The following is a 16911-nucleotide window of genomic DNA, read 5'->3' as shown; positions in this document are numbered from 1 at the left end:
TGCGGACAAAATCAAAGTAGAAAGTTTTTGGGGAGAGTTGGAATTCTCCACAAGAAACATAATGTGTTTCCATTTTTTGTGGCTTTCCTCTGAAGGCAGTAACATGAAGATAGGTCAATAAAAAGCAGACACTCTGCCCTGGCTGGTGTGGTTCAGTGGATTGGGTGCCAGTCTGTGAACGAAAGTGTCGCCAGTTCGATTACCGGTCAGGGCAATCATGCCTGAGTTGCAGGCCAGGTCCCCAGTACGGGGCATGAGAGAGGCAACCACACACTGATGTTTCTCTCTTCTTTCTCCCTCCCTTCCCCATTTTCTAAAAGTAAATAAATAAAATCTTTTTAAAAAATTACACACTCTGAACAACAGGAAAAATATGACCAGAGCCTTGTGGTTATGCAGAACAACTTCAAAAGGTCTTCCATGTATGCAAATGCAGTTAAAGGAGAGAGCAGAAAAAGTATTTGAAGAAATAATGGCCTCGAACTCCTAAAACTTGGTTAATGACAAATTTACAGATTTCATAGCTTCATAAGGTCTATATAGAATAAATTTGAAGAGAGCTATTCCTAAGATGTCATGCTCAAACAGTTGAAACCGAAGACAAAGCGAAAACTATAAAATCATAATTTCTGAAAAAAAAATGATTACATTACATTCAGCAACTATTTGAAGGACCACAATTCCTCCTCAGAAACCAAGGAGGCAGGCATCCAGTGAAGCATCTTTAAAGCATCCCCCCCGCCAAAAAAAAAACAAAAAACACAAAACCCTGTTAATGAAGAATTCTGTATGTTGCAAAATTGTTTTTCAAAAATGAAGCTGTAGTAAAGATACTTTCAAGTAATGGAAAACTAAGAGGATTCATTGCCATCACACTTGTACTGCAAGAAATGTTACAGTGAGTTATTTAGACTGAAGATAAACAGCACAGAAAACTCAGAGTAAATACAGAGATACAGATACAAGACTGTTTCTTCTCGTAATTTCTTTGTAATGCTGTTTAAAGACATTCAACCTGGTCTTCCCCAGCGTCTTCTTGAACACTCCAGTGATGGGGAACTCACAGCCAGATTTATTGTCTTCCTTAATGGTTAATCAAACCTTTCTCCCTTCAAGTTTACTGTTGATTTTCTTTTTGGCTTCTCTCCAGTCCCTGGGGTGCCCAAAGTTCTCATCCCAACTGTTTCCCACCACCCTTTCTGCACATCTAGACAGTTCCCACCAGAGGGCACCCCAAGCACTGCTCAGTCTCTCGCCTCTGCTTTCATTTCTCCAATGTACACTCTGCATTGTGACAAAGGGTTCACTAGACAAAACTAACCTCTGCCAAGAGTCATATCCCGGTACTTGTCGGCTTGAGAACTTGTCAAACTGTACTCGTCGCATTTTGACGAGAAAAAAAATGTTTCAGTGCTTGCTCCAGGCTTGTCAGACATGCTAGGACTTGTAATACAAATCAGGATGCCGCCCTGGCAAAAGACTTCATCTTTTGGTACTCCTCGGTTTTGGCACTCGACATGGGTTCCAGAAGGAATTAACAATGAGTACCAAAGTACCACTGACGTTATTATTTCAGGTCAGTTGACGCTTTAACCCAGCTAGAGCAGATGGACACACCGAAGTAGAATTGCCTGTATTTAACATTTTCAGGATTGCCAAACTGTTTTCCAAAGATGCTACACCATCTTATATTCCCTCCAGTGAGGTATGAGGGTTCTGATTTCTACATATCCTCATTAACCCTTGTTACTGTCTGTCTTTGTGATTGTAGCCGTTTGGGTGGGTAGAAAGTGGTATCTCATTGAGGTTTCAGTTTACATTTCCCTAATAGTTAATGATGCTGAGCATCTTTTTCTGTTTTTATTGGACATTGTGTATATTATTTGAAGAAATGTTTTCAAATATTTTGTCCATTTTTAATTGGGTTATTCATCTCTTTATTATTGAGTTGTAAGAGTTCTTTATAAATTCTGTGTATAAATCCCTTATCAGATATATGATTTGTAAATATTTTCTCAGTCTGTCGGTTGTCATTTTATTTTTCTTGTTGGTGCCCTTTAAAGTACAAAATTTTCAATTTTAATAAAGACTAAATTGCCAATCATTCTTTTATTGCTTGTGCTTTCGGTGTTATATCTTAAGAAATCATTGCCTAACACAACATCGCAAAGATTTATTTCTATGTTTGCTTCTACAAATTTTATAATTTTAGTTCTACATTTAGCTTTATGATTCACTCTGAATTCATTTTTGTTTATTTGTGAGTAGGGGCTCACATCCATTCTCCTGCATGTGGCAAGCCAATTATCTCCATATAGATTTGCTTAATGAATGAAAAGATTAATACAACTTGTCTTCAGAGATCACCAGGCATCTAGGTTTTTCCTACTGTTTTATAGGCTAAAAAATAAGAATCTATTAAACTGTCGCAGGACAGAACAAATCTGCTTTGATCTATCATATTTCTAAGGCTCTTAGAATGGAAAGGAGAGTGCACTAGAACTGTTGGCAAAGCGTAATGGCATTTCAGCCACGTTGTGCTCTGCTATTAATTCTGTTAGCAGACAAGTGGGGGATGGAAGCGTTAGCGTATTCTTAGCGTTTATAAATTTGGAAAAAGGAATGTTTCATTTGTGATGAGAGTAGGCATAAGCTGAATTGAGAATGATAAGGGCAAGATGACTTAAGAGGAGCAGCCTAGCCAGAGACCCCTCCCAGGTTAACTGTTAATCATTGCTTATCTGTTCCTGTAGCCCGTTTTCACATCCCTTCCCCCGCCTGGGTAGCACATCAATCTCATCAATCTCCCACCTGAATGCTAATCCCTTCCCCCACCTGGGAAGCCCATCCGTTTCCCGCCGGAATGCTAGGGCTTATAAACCCCCATCTAACCCCGATTCGGGGGCTCAGAATTTGGAGACTGCCTCCTCTGAGCCCGCGCGTGTGAATAAAGGCTTACTCCGTTCCCTGAATCGTGTCTTGAGTCTGGCTTTCCGTAACAAGAAGACCGGATAAGGATTACACAGACTCTGCAGGGTCCAAAGGACAACTATATAAAAGGCTTCAGGGCTTGCTTTCATCTTTTAAATTTTTCTATCCCAAATTTTCAATTTACTATGTTGAGAGTTTTGTCCATCTTTAAAATTCATCCCTAGTTTTATAATGGACCTAGAAGGGCCCAGTTTATGTGACTGCCTCTCTGAATCCTTCTCAGACTCCTCCAGGTACCTTTGCCCTCAGAATTCCAGATTTCCTGGCTTCACAAATCCTCAATTCTGTCTTATCAGCTCAGGGAGACCTGCAGCTCTGTTTGTTTCCCCTCCCTACATATGGCTTGGAAACTTTCTTGCTCAACAAATTGAGGAAACTGTGGGCTCCTGTTGTTTATTTCCTTTTGCTCAGAAACCTTTGTCATACACTGTCTATTGTTCAACGTATGAACATTGTTTCACTTATTTTTATGGTATCTTAGCTGTAAATACAGTCCTGGTTACTACATCATGACGAGTTATGGACATCCCAAATCACAAATGTTGATATGTCATGATTTTATCTTCATTTAACTAAAAATATTTCTGATTTATCTTATGACTTTTTTGACATACAGGTTATTTGAAAGTGTATGGATAATATTGATATTCCACTAGAGTTACAAACTTGTTTATTTCTCCTTTCAGTTATATAAGTTTTTGACTAATATGTTTTGAAACTCTGTTAGTTGGTGCATACAAATTTAGGTTTGTCTTCTTGAAAAGTGGCTTTTTCATCATGGTGTGATGTCTCTCTGTATCACTTAAGGTACTGACTTTGTCTGATGTTAATATAGCCACTCCAGATTTTTAATTAATGTTTTATAGTATATGTTTTTCCACCCACGAACCTTTAACCTGAGTGTTTGTATTTATAGCACATTTCTTGTATATAACATGAAGTTGGATCTTGTTTTTTATCAAGTCTGAAAATTTCTGCCTTTTAATTGCAATGCTTATACCTTTTATGTTTCAAGTAATTACTGATATAATTGGATTTACATTTACTGTATCACTATTTTCTATTTTCCCCACCCTTTTTATGTTCATTTCTTCTGCTTTCCCCGCATTATTTGCAGATTGAGTAGTTTTTAATAATTCTTCTACTTTTCCAATATTAATTTATTATTTATATCTTGTTTAAGTTGTTGCTCTAGAATTTATACAATATGTGTCTTTAACTTAACGCATTTTTACATTGAAGTTTACATCTCTTTATATAGTTTAAGAATCTTACTTTAATGAATTAACTAAATGAATTAATGTGTTAATGCACTAATGAATTAATTAATGAACTTTAATTGACCTTAAAGTTTTGCCTTCTAGTCAATGCTAAAAAAAAAAAAAAAAGCCAACACATCCATCCCTGTGAGGAAGGACCCTTTTGTTTGGAGCCTCTGGAGTAAAGGAAAACAAAGGCCACGGAAAGGGAAACCTTGATGGATGTTTATCCTCTGGATGCTCTCATCTCCCCAAGCCTGGCCACTGCACACACTTTTCAGAACAACTCCCTGAACCTTTTCTCTCATGTGTTACTGCTACAGAGACTTAAAACCCTCTTTATGAGGTGAGAGGACATAAATACAATGAAATTATTTATTCTGAGGCACAGCCATCTGGCTTGTGTTTGAAGAAACGCAGCTCCTTCCCTTATGAAAAAGGGGCTCAAAGAAGAGCTTATTTAACTCTCCCTGAGGGACTTCTCTCCTTTGGATGATAAGGAAGGGGTCCGACTTATCCAGCCTGGACCGAGGGAAAGGGAAGAAGCCCACTGCATCGAGAGGAGCGAGGAGCCCTCCCTCTCAAGGCCCTCTGCCTCACCTCAGTGTCCTCTCGCCCCACCCACCCTGCTCCTCCCACCTCTGCCCCTTCTTCTTCCACTTTCTCCCTCTGTTCTCTTCCTCCTCCCAGCCAGCCTGCCAGGTGGGAGAGGATATTTGATAGCCTTCACCTACACCCTGAGCAAAGCCAAACCCTGAACTCAAGAAAACCAAGACAAAAGGAATTAACATTGACTTAGTGCGCACTTTAACCTTCCCCAGCAATGTATTTCATTCATCCAAACCCCAAACTATAGTTGATGAGGAAAAATGAGAAACAATTCAAGATCACAGTTCGGTGGACTTATAGAAAGGGAAAATCTCTTTCTTACATATTAAATACGTATTCAATGTTCAGGAGGGACTTCCAGGCAAGATGGCGGTGTAGGCAGATACGGCTTGCCTCTTTGCACAACAACTACCAAATTACAACTAAAATATAGAACGACCATCACTGAGAACCAACAGAAATCAAGTTAAAGTCTGACAACTATGGAATTAAAGAAACCACATCCATCCAAACTGATAGGAAGGGTGCAGATACAGAGCAGGCTGGTCCTACATCCACGTGTGGTGGATAAAAATTCCGGAGGCCTATCTCAGGAGCAAGGACCCCCAGCCCAGGGTTCCAGTGCCAGGAAGATATGTCCCCATACCTTCTGGCTACAAAAACCAGCAGGGATGGAGTCAGTGGAAGAAACTTCTAGAGCCCCAAGCAGTTCTTAAAAAACCCACACAAGGACTCATCTACTCAGACTCACCCCCTCTAGGTTTCAGTGACAGGGCAGAAGCTTGAGGCACCAGTGGCATGCAGGGGGAGGCTGAGGTGTCTGGCATCAAGGCGAGCAAAGGGCACTGTCCCTTTCGGGGCTCTTCCCCCACAGAGCCAGCAGGCTGGTGCTATATCTAAGATTCCATCAACGTGGCTACTACTGACCAACCTTGGAGATCCCTCGGAGACTCCACCCCACCCAATTTACAGTCCCACCCAAGCTAGTTTTGCATATGAATGGTCTTGGCTCTTGCTTCACAACTTCCTAAATCCTCTAAGCAAGCAGCGGCTGGCCTCAGTGAACCCCAGGCCTGGAACTAGCAGCCTAGATTCACAGCTTGGCTTTGTCTGGAATATGCCCAGCACAAGTAGCAGCCATCTCAGATTGCTTTATAGCTCAGGAAGGGTGGCCCTGGGCAAAACACAGGTGGGGACTGATCCTGGCCTGCACCACCCAGGAAACCCCAGGGGCTATCTTACACAGTGGACAGTTACAGACAATGTTGGCACATCACCACACTGCCCCTGCACAGCTGATCCTCCACAGATGGTGGAGGTTGGTGGTAAGTGGTCACAACCAGTCCTTGCAGCTGATGGCCCAGGTAAATCCCTTCCATTGATCTGCCAACAGCAACCAAAGCGCAATTACGAGAGGAGGGTGTACTCAGCCCACATGAAAGGTATACCTCAAGTACCGAGCTTGGGTGATAGGGGAGGCTGTGCCACTGGACCCTACAGGACACCTACTACATTAGGCCACATTACCAAGACATGGAGTCAAAGCAGCTGTACCTAATACATAGAAACAAACACAGGGAGCTGCCAAAACAAGGAGACAAAGAAACATGGCCCAAATGAAAAAACAGATCAAAACTCCAGAAAAAAGAGCTAAATGAAATGGAGATAAGCAATCTGTCAGATGCAGAGTTTAAAACACTGTTTATAAGGATGCTCAAGTAATTTAGTAAGGACTTTAACAACATTGAAAAGATCCAATTAGAAATGAAGGATACAGTAATTGAAATAAAGAACAATTTACAGGGAAACAACAGTAGAGTGGATGAAACCAAGAATCAAATCAATGATTTAGAACATAAGGTAGCAAAAAACAACCAATCAGAACAACAATAAGAAAAGAGAGTCCAAAAAAATCAAGGATAATGTAAGCAGCCTTTGGACAACTTTAAGCAATCCAACATTTGCTTCATGGGGCGCCGGAAGGAGAAGAGAAAGAGCAAGAAATTGGAAATCTATTTTAAACAATAATGAAAGAAATCTTCCTTAATTTGGTGAAGGAAATAGACATGCAAATCCAGGAAGTACAGAAAATCCCAAACAAGATGTGTGCAAAGAGGCCCACCCCAAGACACATCTTAATTAAAATGCCAAAGGTTAAAGATAAAGAAATGGGAGAATGGGTGAGAGGTGAGGGAATTAAGAACTACAAAGAGGTAGTTTCAGCATAGCCATGGCACTATGAAGTACAGCATAGGGAAGGGAGTAGCCAAAGAGCTTACTTGCATGACCTGTGGACATGAATAAGAGTGGTGGGGTCGCCTGAGGGAGTGGCGGGCGGGGATCAGGACAACTGTCATAACATAATCAATAAAATATAATTTAGAAAAGCAAGACAGTGTCATGCAGAGAACTGAAGGTCTGATGTCACAGAGCCCCAGCTGCACTTTACAATTCATTTCTAGGAGTGCGTCCTGTCCCTGTGCATTCCTGAATGCTAGGGATGGCGTCTAACCTTAGCACATTTCCCTGCACCTTTGTTGCACCTGCTTGGAGTTCTGAACTGTGGTAGAGAAGCTCTGTAAGTCATCTTTGTTTAGTTTCAGATCAAAGTCCCTCAATTCAAGTTGGTGAAATGAAGAGAGAAGAAGCAACACGAAAAAACTTGAAAACAGAGAAAAAAAACACAGCTCAATTCCTTATAAAAAGCTTCATGAGTCCAGGACAAAGTTACTTCAAACAAAGTTACAAACATCCATGATTCAAGGAGGCATTTAATGAATAGCAAAAACACTCATTTACATGGTAACCATTAGTATTTTTTAGTAATCTAACATCATCCTCAGATTTTTCAAGGGCCCAATGTGTCTTATATAGTGAAATTTCTTTATTAAGAACTGTGTCTGATAACATTGGTACTCATTTCTCAAAAGAGCTTGCTCAATATTACCAATACTTGCTACAGACCTATGTCAGAGGAGACAAGTACCTTCAGACATTCTGATTGCAAGGTTTCAGCCCTTCCTCCCAAAGTCCAGTGTCTCGACACCTGTGCTAGGGTGATGTCTCCATAGAGGTTGCAAACACTACTGCAAACTAGCTGGTCAGTCGCAGTTCTTAGCAGGCTCCGTGAGCCCAGATCCTCCAACATTCTTTAAGGAAAGTAGAATGGAGAAACAACCACATTTTTAAGTTTTAGAAGCACAGACTGTAAAAAAGTAATAATAATAAAGAAAATCAAACTGAGCCCCCGAAAACCGGTTTTCTGCCCAGATTCCTCCCTCCGGTTGCAGCTTCAGCTTCTGTTCTGATGTCCTTTGAGGACTGGTGTTCAAGATATGCCTTCTTGATGAGATCCTGAGAACTGTGGTGAAGAAATTCAGGAGGAAAGTCACTGGGTCCTTCTGCCTCACTGTCAGTGCAGGTACGTCATGGAGGTAAGCAGCATCTGATCTTATTCAGTCATCTCCTTATTTGACAATCACTCATTATGCGGATGTTTCCACTGGTTCTCAAGGATAGGAGAGTTTGCAGTAGCTCCTCTAAAACACGTCTTTACTCTCTAGTAGCCATCCACTGCATGTCTTCTGCTTTATGATCATTAAAACCTTCTGTAAAACACACACCAGTTCTTAGGGTTTGGCTCTGACACCTCTAACAGGGGCTATGAAATCTTCAAGAAGACAGAGGCACTAAGACAAGGCACACATTTAAAATGGGGTCAGCGGATGGTTGCATTTTCAACAATAGGAAGAGAGGGCTCCTCCGTTAAAAGTCTACCTAAATCAGTTCACATCTTTCATATTAACTAAGGAAAAGAAAGACGTGACTGAATTTTCATTGGGCAGAATATTTGCTCTGGGGCTGTGCAGCTTCAGAATTTAAGTCTCTGCTAAGTGTGTATGGGTATAGAATATGTATCTTTCATTAATTCTATAAACAGTTCCCTCAATCCAAAACTTTCTCGACTACAGAGCCCTATTGCATTGAGACAGAGCAGGTATAAAGCCACATGCACTTGGATCACACACCAAATAAAATATGTAGGGAGGCTGTGCACTTTCTAGGAGGAATAGAGAAAAATCACGATGGCAGAGGAGTGAGTGGAAGTCACACTGACCTTCTCGGAGGAATAGCTAAGGGCCTTGCTGAAGCTTTAACAGGAGATCAGGATAGAGGCCCCTGGGAGTGTGAGAGAACACAGTGAGTGGGCACCACGCAGACGTCTCTCCAGGCCAGCCGGGGGACGGCAGAAGGCCAACTATTACACATGTCATATATATATGAGTGATTATATCATATATATGTGAACTTTAAAGGTTACAGGTTAAAGCAGCTTGGTGATTTTCAACAGCATTGTGAGCGCTTTGTTTCTTTTTTTATTTGGTTTCTTCAAAAGATAAATGGAATGAGGGCTTTCCGAAATTTGGGGTAGTCCTTAAATATTTTGAGGTAGAACCTGAAAGATAAGAAACAAATAATTATAAATATAAACAAGCAGTGGTCAACAGTTGGGGTTTGCTGTGTCTGAAATTCTTATTGTAAGTCAACCTACACTTATTCAGGGTCTGACACTTCCCAATGGCCATTTGTCCATCCTTTTTCTCCCTCCTGCACCCTACTCTTATGAATGTTAGAGCTTTGTGTGTTGGGAAATATAAATAACCAGAGGGTAGCTGTGATGGTTGCACAAGATTATGAACGTACCTAATATCACTGAATTGTACACTGAAAATGGTCAATTTTGTCATGTATATTTTACCAAAATTAAAAAAAAAAAAAATGTAATAGCCAGAAAGAAGCACTCCATGAATTCAAAAGAGAAATGCAGGAAACCAGAGACCCCAAAGGCTATGGACAAGGTTAACCCTAAAAAAACTGTCCCCAGGGAAATATCCCTTCATAAGGCCTGGGATGCCGAGAACATGGGACCTTGTGTTATGGGTTGAACTATGTTCCCACAAAATATATGCCAAAGTCCTAACCCCCAGTATGTGAGATTGTGACCTTGTTTTGGAAATAGGGCCACTGAAGATATATAGGATAGGGACTCAGTTTGGATTTCGTTGTTGCACCAGCTGCTGTCCCTCCTGCGACCAAGCCCAACTGAGTACTTACTTCTCAGCGCCCTTCCCTCTAATGGCTGGCTGATGCCCTCCCCGCAACTCACTCTCAGCCTCTGAGAGGGGCAGGGTGCAACAACCCTGTCTCAGAGTGGGGGAAGTGCTACCAGGACTCTCTTACGGGCTGGGGGCCCTCTGCTGCCCTCCACTCCCCACCGCCCCCAAGTCTAGGAGGCAGTGAGAACAGTCTTGAGGAGAGCTACTGTTTCACTCATTTCTGGCAGGGCTCTGCATAAATTCCATTCTGGGGAAAAGAACCCATTCTTAGCGTAACCTTCAAGACTATGCAATTAATCAGCAGCTGGACTAAAATACCTATGCAGGAGCTTAAGGTGGGTCCTGATTCCAAGTCCATTTCCCTTCCCTCTGAATTCGTTCTCTCTCCCTTCCTCCCCCACCCATCCTCCCTCTTCCTCCCTTCCCCACTGTCCCCAATAATCATAGGCATTCTCTTTCCTCCAACTACAAAAGCCATTTTAGAAAAAGGATCTGAAATTCACATTAAAACCTGACAACTTAGCATGTTACCCTTTCCCCACCAGTGATACTTTTAGTTAACTCTTGTCCCCATCCCATCCCAGGTGCAGGGGCTGGGAGGTAGGTGGGAGTTAGGAAAGCTTTAGGCTAGACCTACCGAGGAAAGGTTCTAAACCCCAGCAATCACACGGTGGCATCCCAAGTCACCTGGAGGGCCTTTGTCTACCCGGGTTCATTTTTGCTCATAGAAAAACAGTTGTTTACCGCTCTTGTCATCCAACTGAATTCCCATTTCAGTGAAAGCCCAAGTCAGAATTCACCAGTACAGATTACAATGAAATAAATGTCTTAGAGTCCTACATCTGACTCAGTGCCCTAAAAGCCTGTTTGCAGTGGAAAGCTATCTGGATACTGCCACCTTGATTGAAAAGTTTACCTATGGTGGTGAAAAGCTCGCAGCCCAAGGAAACAAAGTGAGAAAAATGCAAATGCAAGCGCTGGGAGGGACCAGGTGGCCAGGGCAAAGCCGATCCATTCGATGATCTCACCAAGGAAATTGGCTCCTGAGACGTATGTGAACAAGCCACCTGCGTGCACAGGAATCAAAAGTCAATCATCAGAATTGGATCACGGTGACATTAAAACTCCTCTGCTTTGTTCCAAAATACATAAGGGTGTGTGTACGTATGTGTGTGTGTATATATATACATAAACATATTTCTATATGGCTAATGTGGGCTGGAAACTCTTCCCAGTCATCACAGTTTAGTAGATTCCACTTGGGGACAAAGGAAAACAAAGCAACGGCAGCCTGTTGACCTCAGAATATCCTGGAACCATGAGGAATGGCCCCAACTCCTTGACGGGCTCCGTCCAGATCTCTAACAACTGTGGAACCCCTGGCTCTCGACAGGTCACAGGTGAGGGGCAGGAGGCCTAGGTTTTGCATCATTCTATTAGGTAACATTCCCAGGCCGCCTCTCACCTTTTCCCTCTTTCCTGGAGATGCATAGTTCATGTTCGCAATCACGTGGTAACACAACAAACTAGGTGAAAGCAATAATATTGATATGAGAAGTAATTTGATTCTCCTTTGGCATTTGCCCTCCCAAAGCAGCACACTCTGTTGCCGTTTAAAGGAGGGCGTGGCAGCAGCAGGTTTTTGACCTCCCGGAGCCTGGTGAGATCTGCTGTGATTGATTTTTCTAAGGTTTACTTTCTATGTAGCCTTGTATTCTGATATCAGAACTCTCTCAGAAATCACCATATTTCTAATCATAGTCAGTGTATCTGCACCTGGAGTTTCTGTCCCATGCCAAACTGGTACAATGTCACCTAAAACAATTATTTTTCTTTCCCTAGTTATCTAAAGAATATTTTGTTTTTAAAATCATTCTCTAATATAACTCAATAGTTGGCAACTAACCCTGGCAATCTAGCTTTTAGGAGCTTTCTCTGCTCTTCTTTGTCTAGTTACTGAGTAAAGATTTATACACGGAAAACCTCAAGAGTTACCTTCCTTAAGGGTGACGTTGCATCAGCGGTTTCCAAGTGGTGCTTCCCCCCTCCCTAAGAGGAACCACCGACCTATTGAAAGGAGTCTATGAATTGTCTATAAATATGGCAAATGATACATCTCAACCTATGGTACTCTTTTTGTTTGATGTAGGTACTATTAGGATGTTAGCAATGCTTAATTAAATTCATTTAAATGTGCTATTGAATTCATAGTAGCTTTGTCATTATTTTCTATTCAATGAATACTAATCTGCACTAACACCATGTCATAATTCATAAAAAAAATTCTAGAGAGAGGGTTATGGAGAGAGAAAGAGAGGGAGAGAAATATTGATGTGACAGAGAAACATTGATGATTTGCCTCTCATATGCGCCCTGACAGGGGACCAAACCCACAACCCAAGCATGTGCCCTGCCAGGGAACTGAACTGGCAACCTTTCACTTTGCAGAGTGATGCCCACCCAACTGAGCCATGCCAGCCAGGGCCAGGAAAATGTTTAATGTAAATAGTTCAATTTACATAAAAAATGACAGGAATACATACCTAAAGATATTGTAGGATTACTGTACGGATTCACGCCCACCTGCTTATATTTGTTAGCTAAGACCCTGGTTTCTTGGGAGCAGATAGGATTTATCTCTGAAAATGCACTTTTAAGACATCCATCCCAATTTTTGATTAAATAAACATGGTTCTTTATACCTTTGAGAATATAATACAAGTGGCAGGAAATGTGCAAGTGTTACCCCTGACTACTCATTGGATAAATCTAACGAGACTTACTGGAGAGGACAAATGTGCTAATCACGCATGATTCAGCTCTAGGTGCTAACTTAGGAAATACCAACACTCTTTTCAAACATGAGGGTTAATTTTTGTGTCACTTGAATGGGCCATGGAATGCCCAAATATTTGGTAAAACAATATATCTGGGTGTGCCCATGAGGGTATTTCTGGATGAGATGAATATTTGAATTGATAGGCTAAGTAAAGCAAATTGCCGCCCCCTCCCGCCCCCGCCCCGCAAGCTGGGTGGGCCTCATAGAAAACGGCAAAGTAAGGAAGAATTCATTCTCCCTGCCTGTCTTCGAGTTGGGACATCGGTCTCCTGCACTCTGACTGGAACTTATACCATCTGCTCTCCTGGGTCTCCAGCTCACACATGGCAGATCATGGGACTTCTCGGCCTCCATAATCATGTAAGCCAATTCCTTGTAATAAACAATATATATCTATATTTATATCTATATCTTATTGGTTCTGTTTCTCTTAAGAACTCTAATATAGCACATGGTAATCTCACCAATTTCAAAGAGGTCACAGTCTACTTGCACCTCACACTCCCCCTCCCCCATCTTCGTGGCATTGTAATCTTGTGTCTTCTGAGAACTCTTGTACCTCTCTTGAGCTTCGGGGTTCAGATCAGAAACACAAATGTATTGTGGGGTGGGATGGGATATGGAGGAGAAGTCCCTGGATAGTCCCCAAATTGTGTCATTTGCACCCTCACTGCACCCTGTTCCTTTGTTACAGCATAATCCCTAGGACAGGCTCCTGAGGGAGGGTGGGAACCTGGAGGGCAGGGGAGGCATTACCTTGTGGAATCTTATAGACGATTTCTCCAGGCTTCCGGAGCTGGCGCAATATATAGTCACTATGAATGTTGATTCCCATTCCCAAAATAAATAAGAAGACACCTAAGCAAAAAAGAGAGAAGAAAGTGAAAAAATACATCCTGATTTTGATGTTTTTCTTACAAGCTAAGTTTTGGGGGTTTTTTTTTTTTCCCTAAAAATGAAGGAAAGAACATTTAATTTCAAATTCTAAGAATGGTGCTAAGATACAACCAAAAAAAAAAAAAATGTGGGGGAAGGAGCTGTCTCCACATGCACACACACAGATCTTGTTTTTGTTTGTTTTCCTTTGTTTTTGTTGCTTTAGGTTAGGACATTGTGCACATACATGTACTAGCATGCATACAACTAATCCTCTAGTTGTACATGTTTTTAAATGTCTGCTGTGGCTGCCATGTGGAGGTGTTATCAAAAACCAGTTTAGTTTGAAGGTCACCATAGCAGCTCAGGCAAGAGGTTGTTGTGGCTTGGCCTAGGATGAACTTAGTGCATTTCGGGAGATGAGCCCCACTGGCACATGATTTCCAGCTAGAGGCTGCAGCTCTAGGCTGGTGGCTAGAATATGATATGTGCCGTAAATAGAGGAATTGAGGAAAATCCCAAGATTCTGAGTCTGAGCCAAAAAATATACCAACAAGTTGAACCTTCCTGGACTTGAGTTCCTCTTGCAGATAACGAAACAAATTCAATGATCATCTTTTTCTACGATTTTAGATAGGCGGTCAGGAAAAGTTTATGAGAGGAGGTGTGAATTGATAAAGACCTAAATAAAGTGAGGGACAAAGTTTCAGAACTATATAAGGTCAGAGCAGTCTAGGCAGAGGGAGTGGTCTGCACAAAAAAAGCTCTGGAGCAGGGCAAGCCTGGTCACTTAAGGCTCCGCAGGAAGCCGCTGAGGCTAAGGCAGAGTCAATGAGACGGAGGAGACAGGAAATGCAGTCGAGAAACTGGGCTGAGGCAAGGACAGATAGGCTCCCACGTAGAGTTTCATAGGCAGTGATAAGGAATTTGCATTTTATCCTGAAATCTCATTGGAGATTCCTGAAACAAGGAATGGCACGATGTTTTTCAGAGCTTTCTCAGGCTGCTCTATAGAGAAAAGGCTGGGGAGGAGGTGCGTGAAGAGGGAATGGGATCACTGAGAGGTTACTGTAATAGGGCGGGCGAGCTTTCGGCTGTGGGGAGCAGTGCTGGGGGAAAAGCGGCCGGGTTTACTCACCCAAGATAAAGCGTATGTCTGTGTACCACTCAAGAGGGTATTCGGTGCAGTGAGTCAGATAGTAGCCTTGCAGGAGTCCATTTCCCATGCAGAAGACAGAGCCTTTGAAAACTAAGGCAGTTGGAAAAGGCCTCCCTCTATTGAGGAATGAGTAAACAAATGTCCTAGGATACACAGGGGAGAAAGGTCAGGTTCCATTGTTAAAATATATATATATCTATATATATCTCAATGAGATATATATAGATATATATATCTCAATGAGAGGCAAAGGTTTAAAAACAGATAATCACATCAAATGCTTTTCTAAAAAACATTTTCCCTGAAATTTGTGCAATGAATGAACATCATCCTGCTCTAAAACAAGCATTTATATTTGTCTTATTTCACTAAAATCCATTGTAGTCACCATTTGTTATCTTATTTTAGTCTTAGAACAGTCTTGAAAAGTAAATGTCATGACCATCCAGTAATTAGTAAATTCAATCCTAGGAGCCCAGAACTGGATGCTGCTGCTTCCTATAAAGCAGCACAATCCAGATTATACGGGAAGAAATGTAAAGCCTGGTATTCCCCATCTGCCAGGGGCATGGCATTTTGAAAGCAGCCACTTGACCATATGCCTTTCCACAATGCCTCTCTTGTATGATTTAATTACTAATGTTGTAGCATTCCCTATAAAGTGGCTGCAGAATCTCTTGAGAAAGTAGAAATTTTTCTAAATGGTAGAAAGTATGAATCTAGAGGAATCTAGGAAGAAGGGCTTAAAAATATAAATAGCCTTGAAACAAAATATCGCCCAAGGTATGGGCTGAAGTCTATAACTCTAATTACACTCTCTTTATATAAAATTTTTCTTCTTTATGGTGCAATATAACAGAAAAGTACATAAGCCTACATGAATAGTTTAATGAATAACTATCAAACAAAGACCCAAACAGTCACTCAGTCAAGAAATAGAACACTGGCATTACCCAGGAAGCCGCCTCTGGGTCCGTCTCTGTTTGCTGCACCACCACTCCAGGTAACTATCATCCTGACTTTTATAACAATCATTTATTTTTTGCCTCTGTGTAATTTTATCATATTTGTATGCATCCCTAAAAACAAGTTTATTTTACATATTCTTAATTCCATATGAAATGAACCACACTCTGATTCTTAACATATTTTTTATTTATTTATTTATTTATTTATTTATTTATAGAGAGGGTAAGGGAGGAAGAATGAGAGGGAAACATCAATGTGTGGTTGCCTCTTGCACGCCCCCTACTGGGGACCTGGCCTGCAACCCAGGCATGTGCCCTGACTGGGAATCAAACTGGCGACCCTTTGGCTCACAGGCCAGCACTCGATCCACTGAGCCATACTAGCCAGGGCTCTTAACGTATTCTTTAATATCTTATTTCTTTGACTCATCATTATGTTTCTGAGACTCAATAACACATATTGTTGTGTATAGTTATACTTCACTTATTTTCATTGTTACATATCATTCTCATGTAAGAATATACCATATGTGTTTATCTGTTTTACTTTGATGGATATTTGGGTTGTTTCTAGAGTGTACCAACTCATACATAATTTTGTTATAATTCCCAAATTTTCCCATTATTTTAATGATCTTCTTATGTTTAAACTTTTGATACATCTGGAACTTATTTTGTTGTATTAAGTTGAATAAGAATCCAACTTATTTTTTCCTAATGCTAGTAAATTTACTACATATCTTTCTCAGTGATAGGCATTGCCATTGGTATTATACACTAAATGATCATACGTATATATTGGTTCTTCTTCTAAACTCTTGATTCTTTTCCATTGAACTTCTATTGCCAAAACTATACTGTTTTAATAATTGTACTTTCAATTATGTCTTAATACTGGGTGGGGCTATTCTTACATCATCATACTTTTTGAGGATTTTTCAATTTATTGACTGTTTATTTGTTCATAAAAAATTAAAACCAAATTGTGAAACACTCTCTCCCAAATTTTAGAATTATTCTTAAATTTAAAAGTTAGTTAAGAGAACAAAATGGCAGAAAGATAACCTCCAAGAGTTCACCCCTCCTAAAAGCA

At 41.0% G+C, this 16911-nt stretch overlaps 1 protein-coding gene across 1 annotated transcript in view; it reads right to left on the bottom strand.

Annotated features, from left to right (window-relative positions):
* Positions 1 to 9248: 9248 nt before the first annotated feature.
* SRD5A2 (steroid 5 alpha-reductase 2) overlaps positions 9249 to 16911 on the bottom strand; it is a 46134-nt gene continuing 38471 nt past the window's right edge. The window contains exons 2-5 of the mRNA XM_054566048.1: positions 14830 to 14993; positions 13572 to 13673; positions 10893 to 11043; positions 9249 to 9315 (exon numbers count right to left, since the gene is read on the bottom strand). Of these exons, the coding sequence (XP_054422023.1) occupies positions 9249 to 9315; positions 10893 to 11043; positions 13572 to 13673; positions 14830 to 14993 (484 nt within the window). The remainder of the gene's footprint in view (positions 9316 to 10892; positions 11044 to 13571; positions 13674 to 14829; positions 14994 to 16911) is intronic.

The sequence above is a fragment of the Pteronotus mesoamericanus genome, unplaced genomic scaffold, assembly GCF_021234165.1.
Source record: "Pteronotus mesoamericanus isolate MK-2021 breed Mesoamerican mustached bat unplaced genomic scaffold, CSHL_Meso_final contig_101, whole genome shotgun sequence".
Taxonomy (NCBI): Eukaryota; Metazoa; Chordata; class Mammalia; order Chiroptera; family Mormoopidae; genus Pteronotus; species Pteronotus mesoamericanus.
Note: the sequence above shows the minus strand (reverse complement) of the source record. Positions and strands in the feature narration are given on the sequence as shown.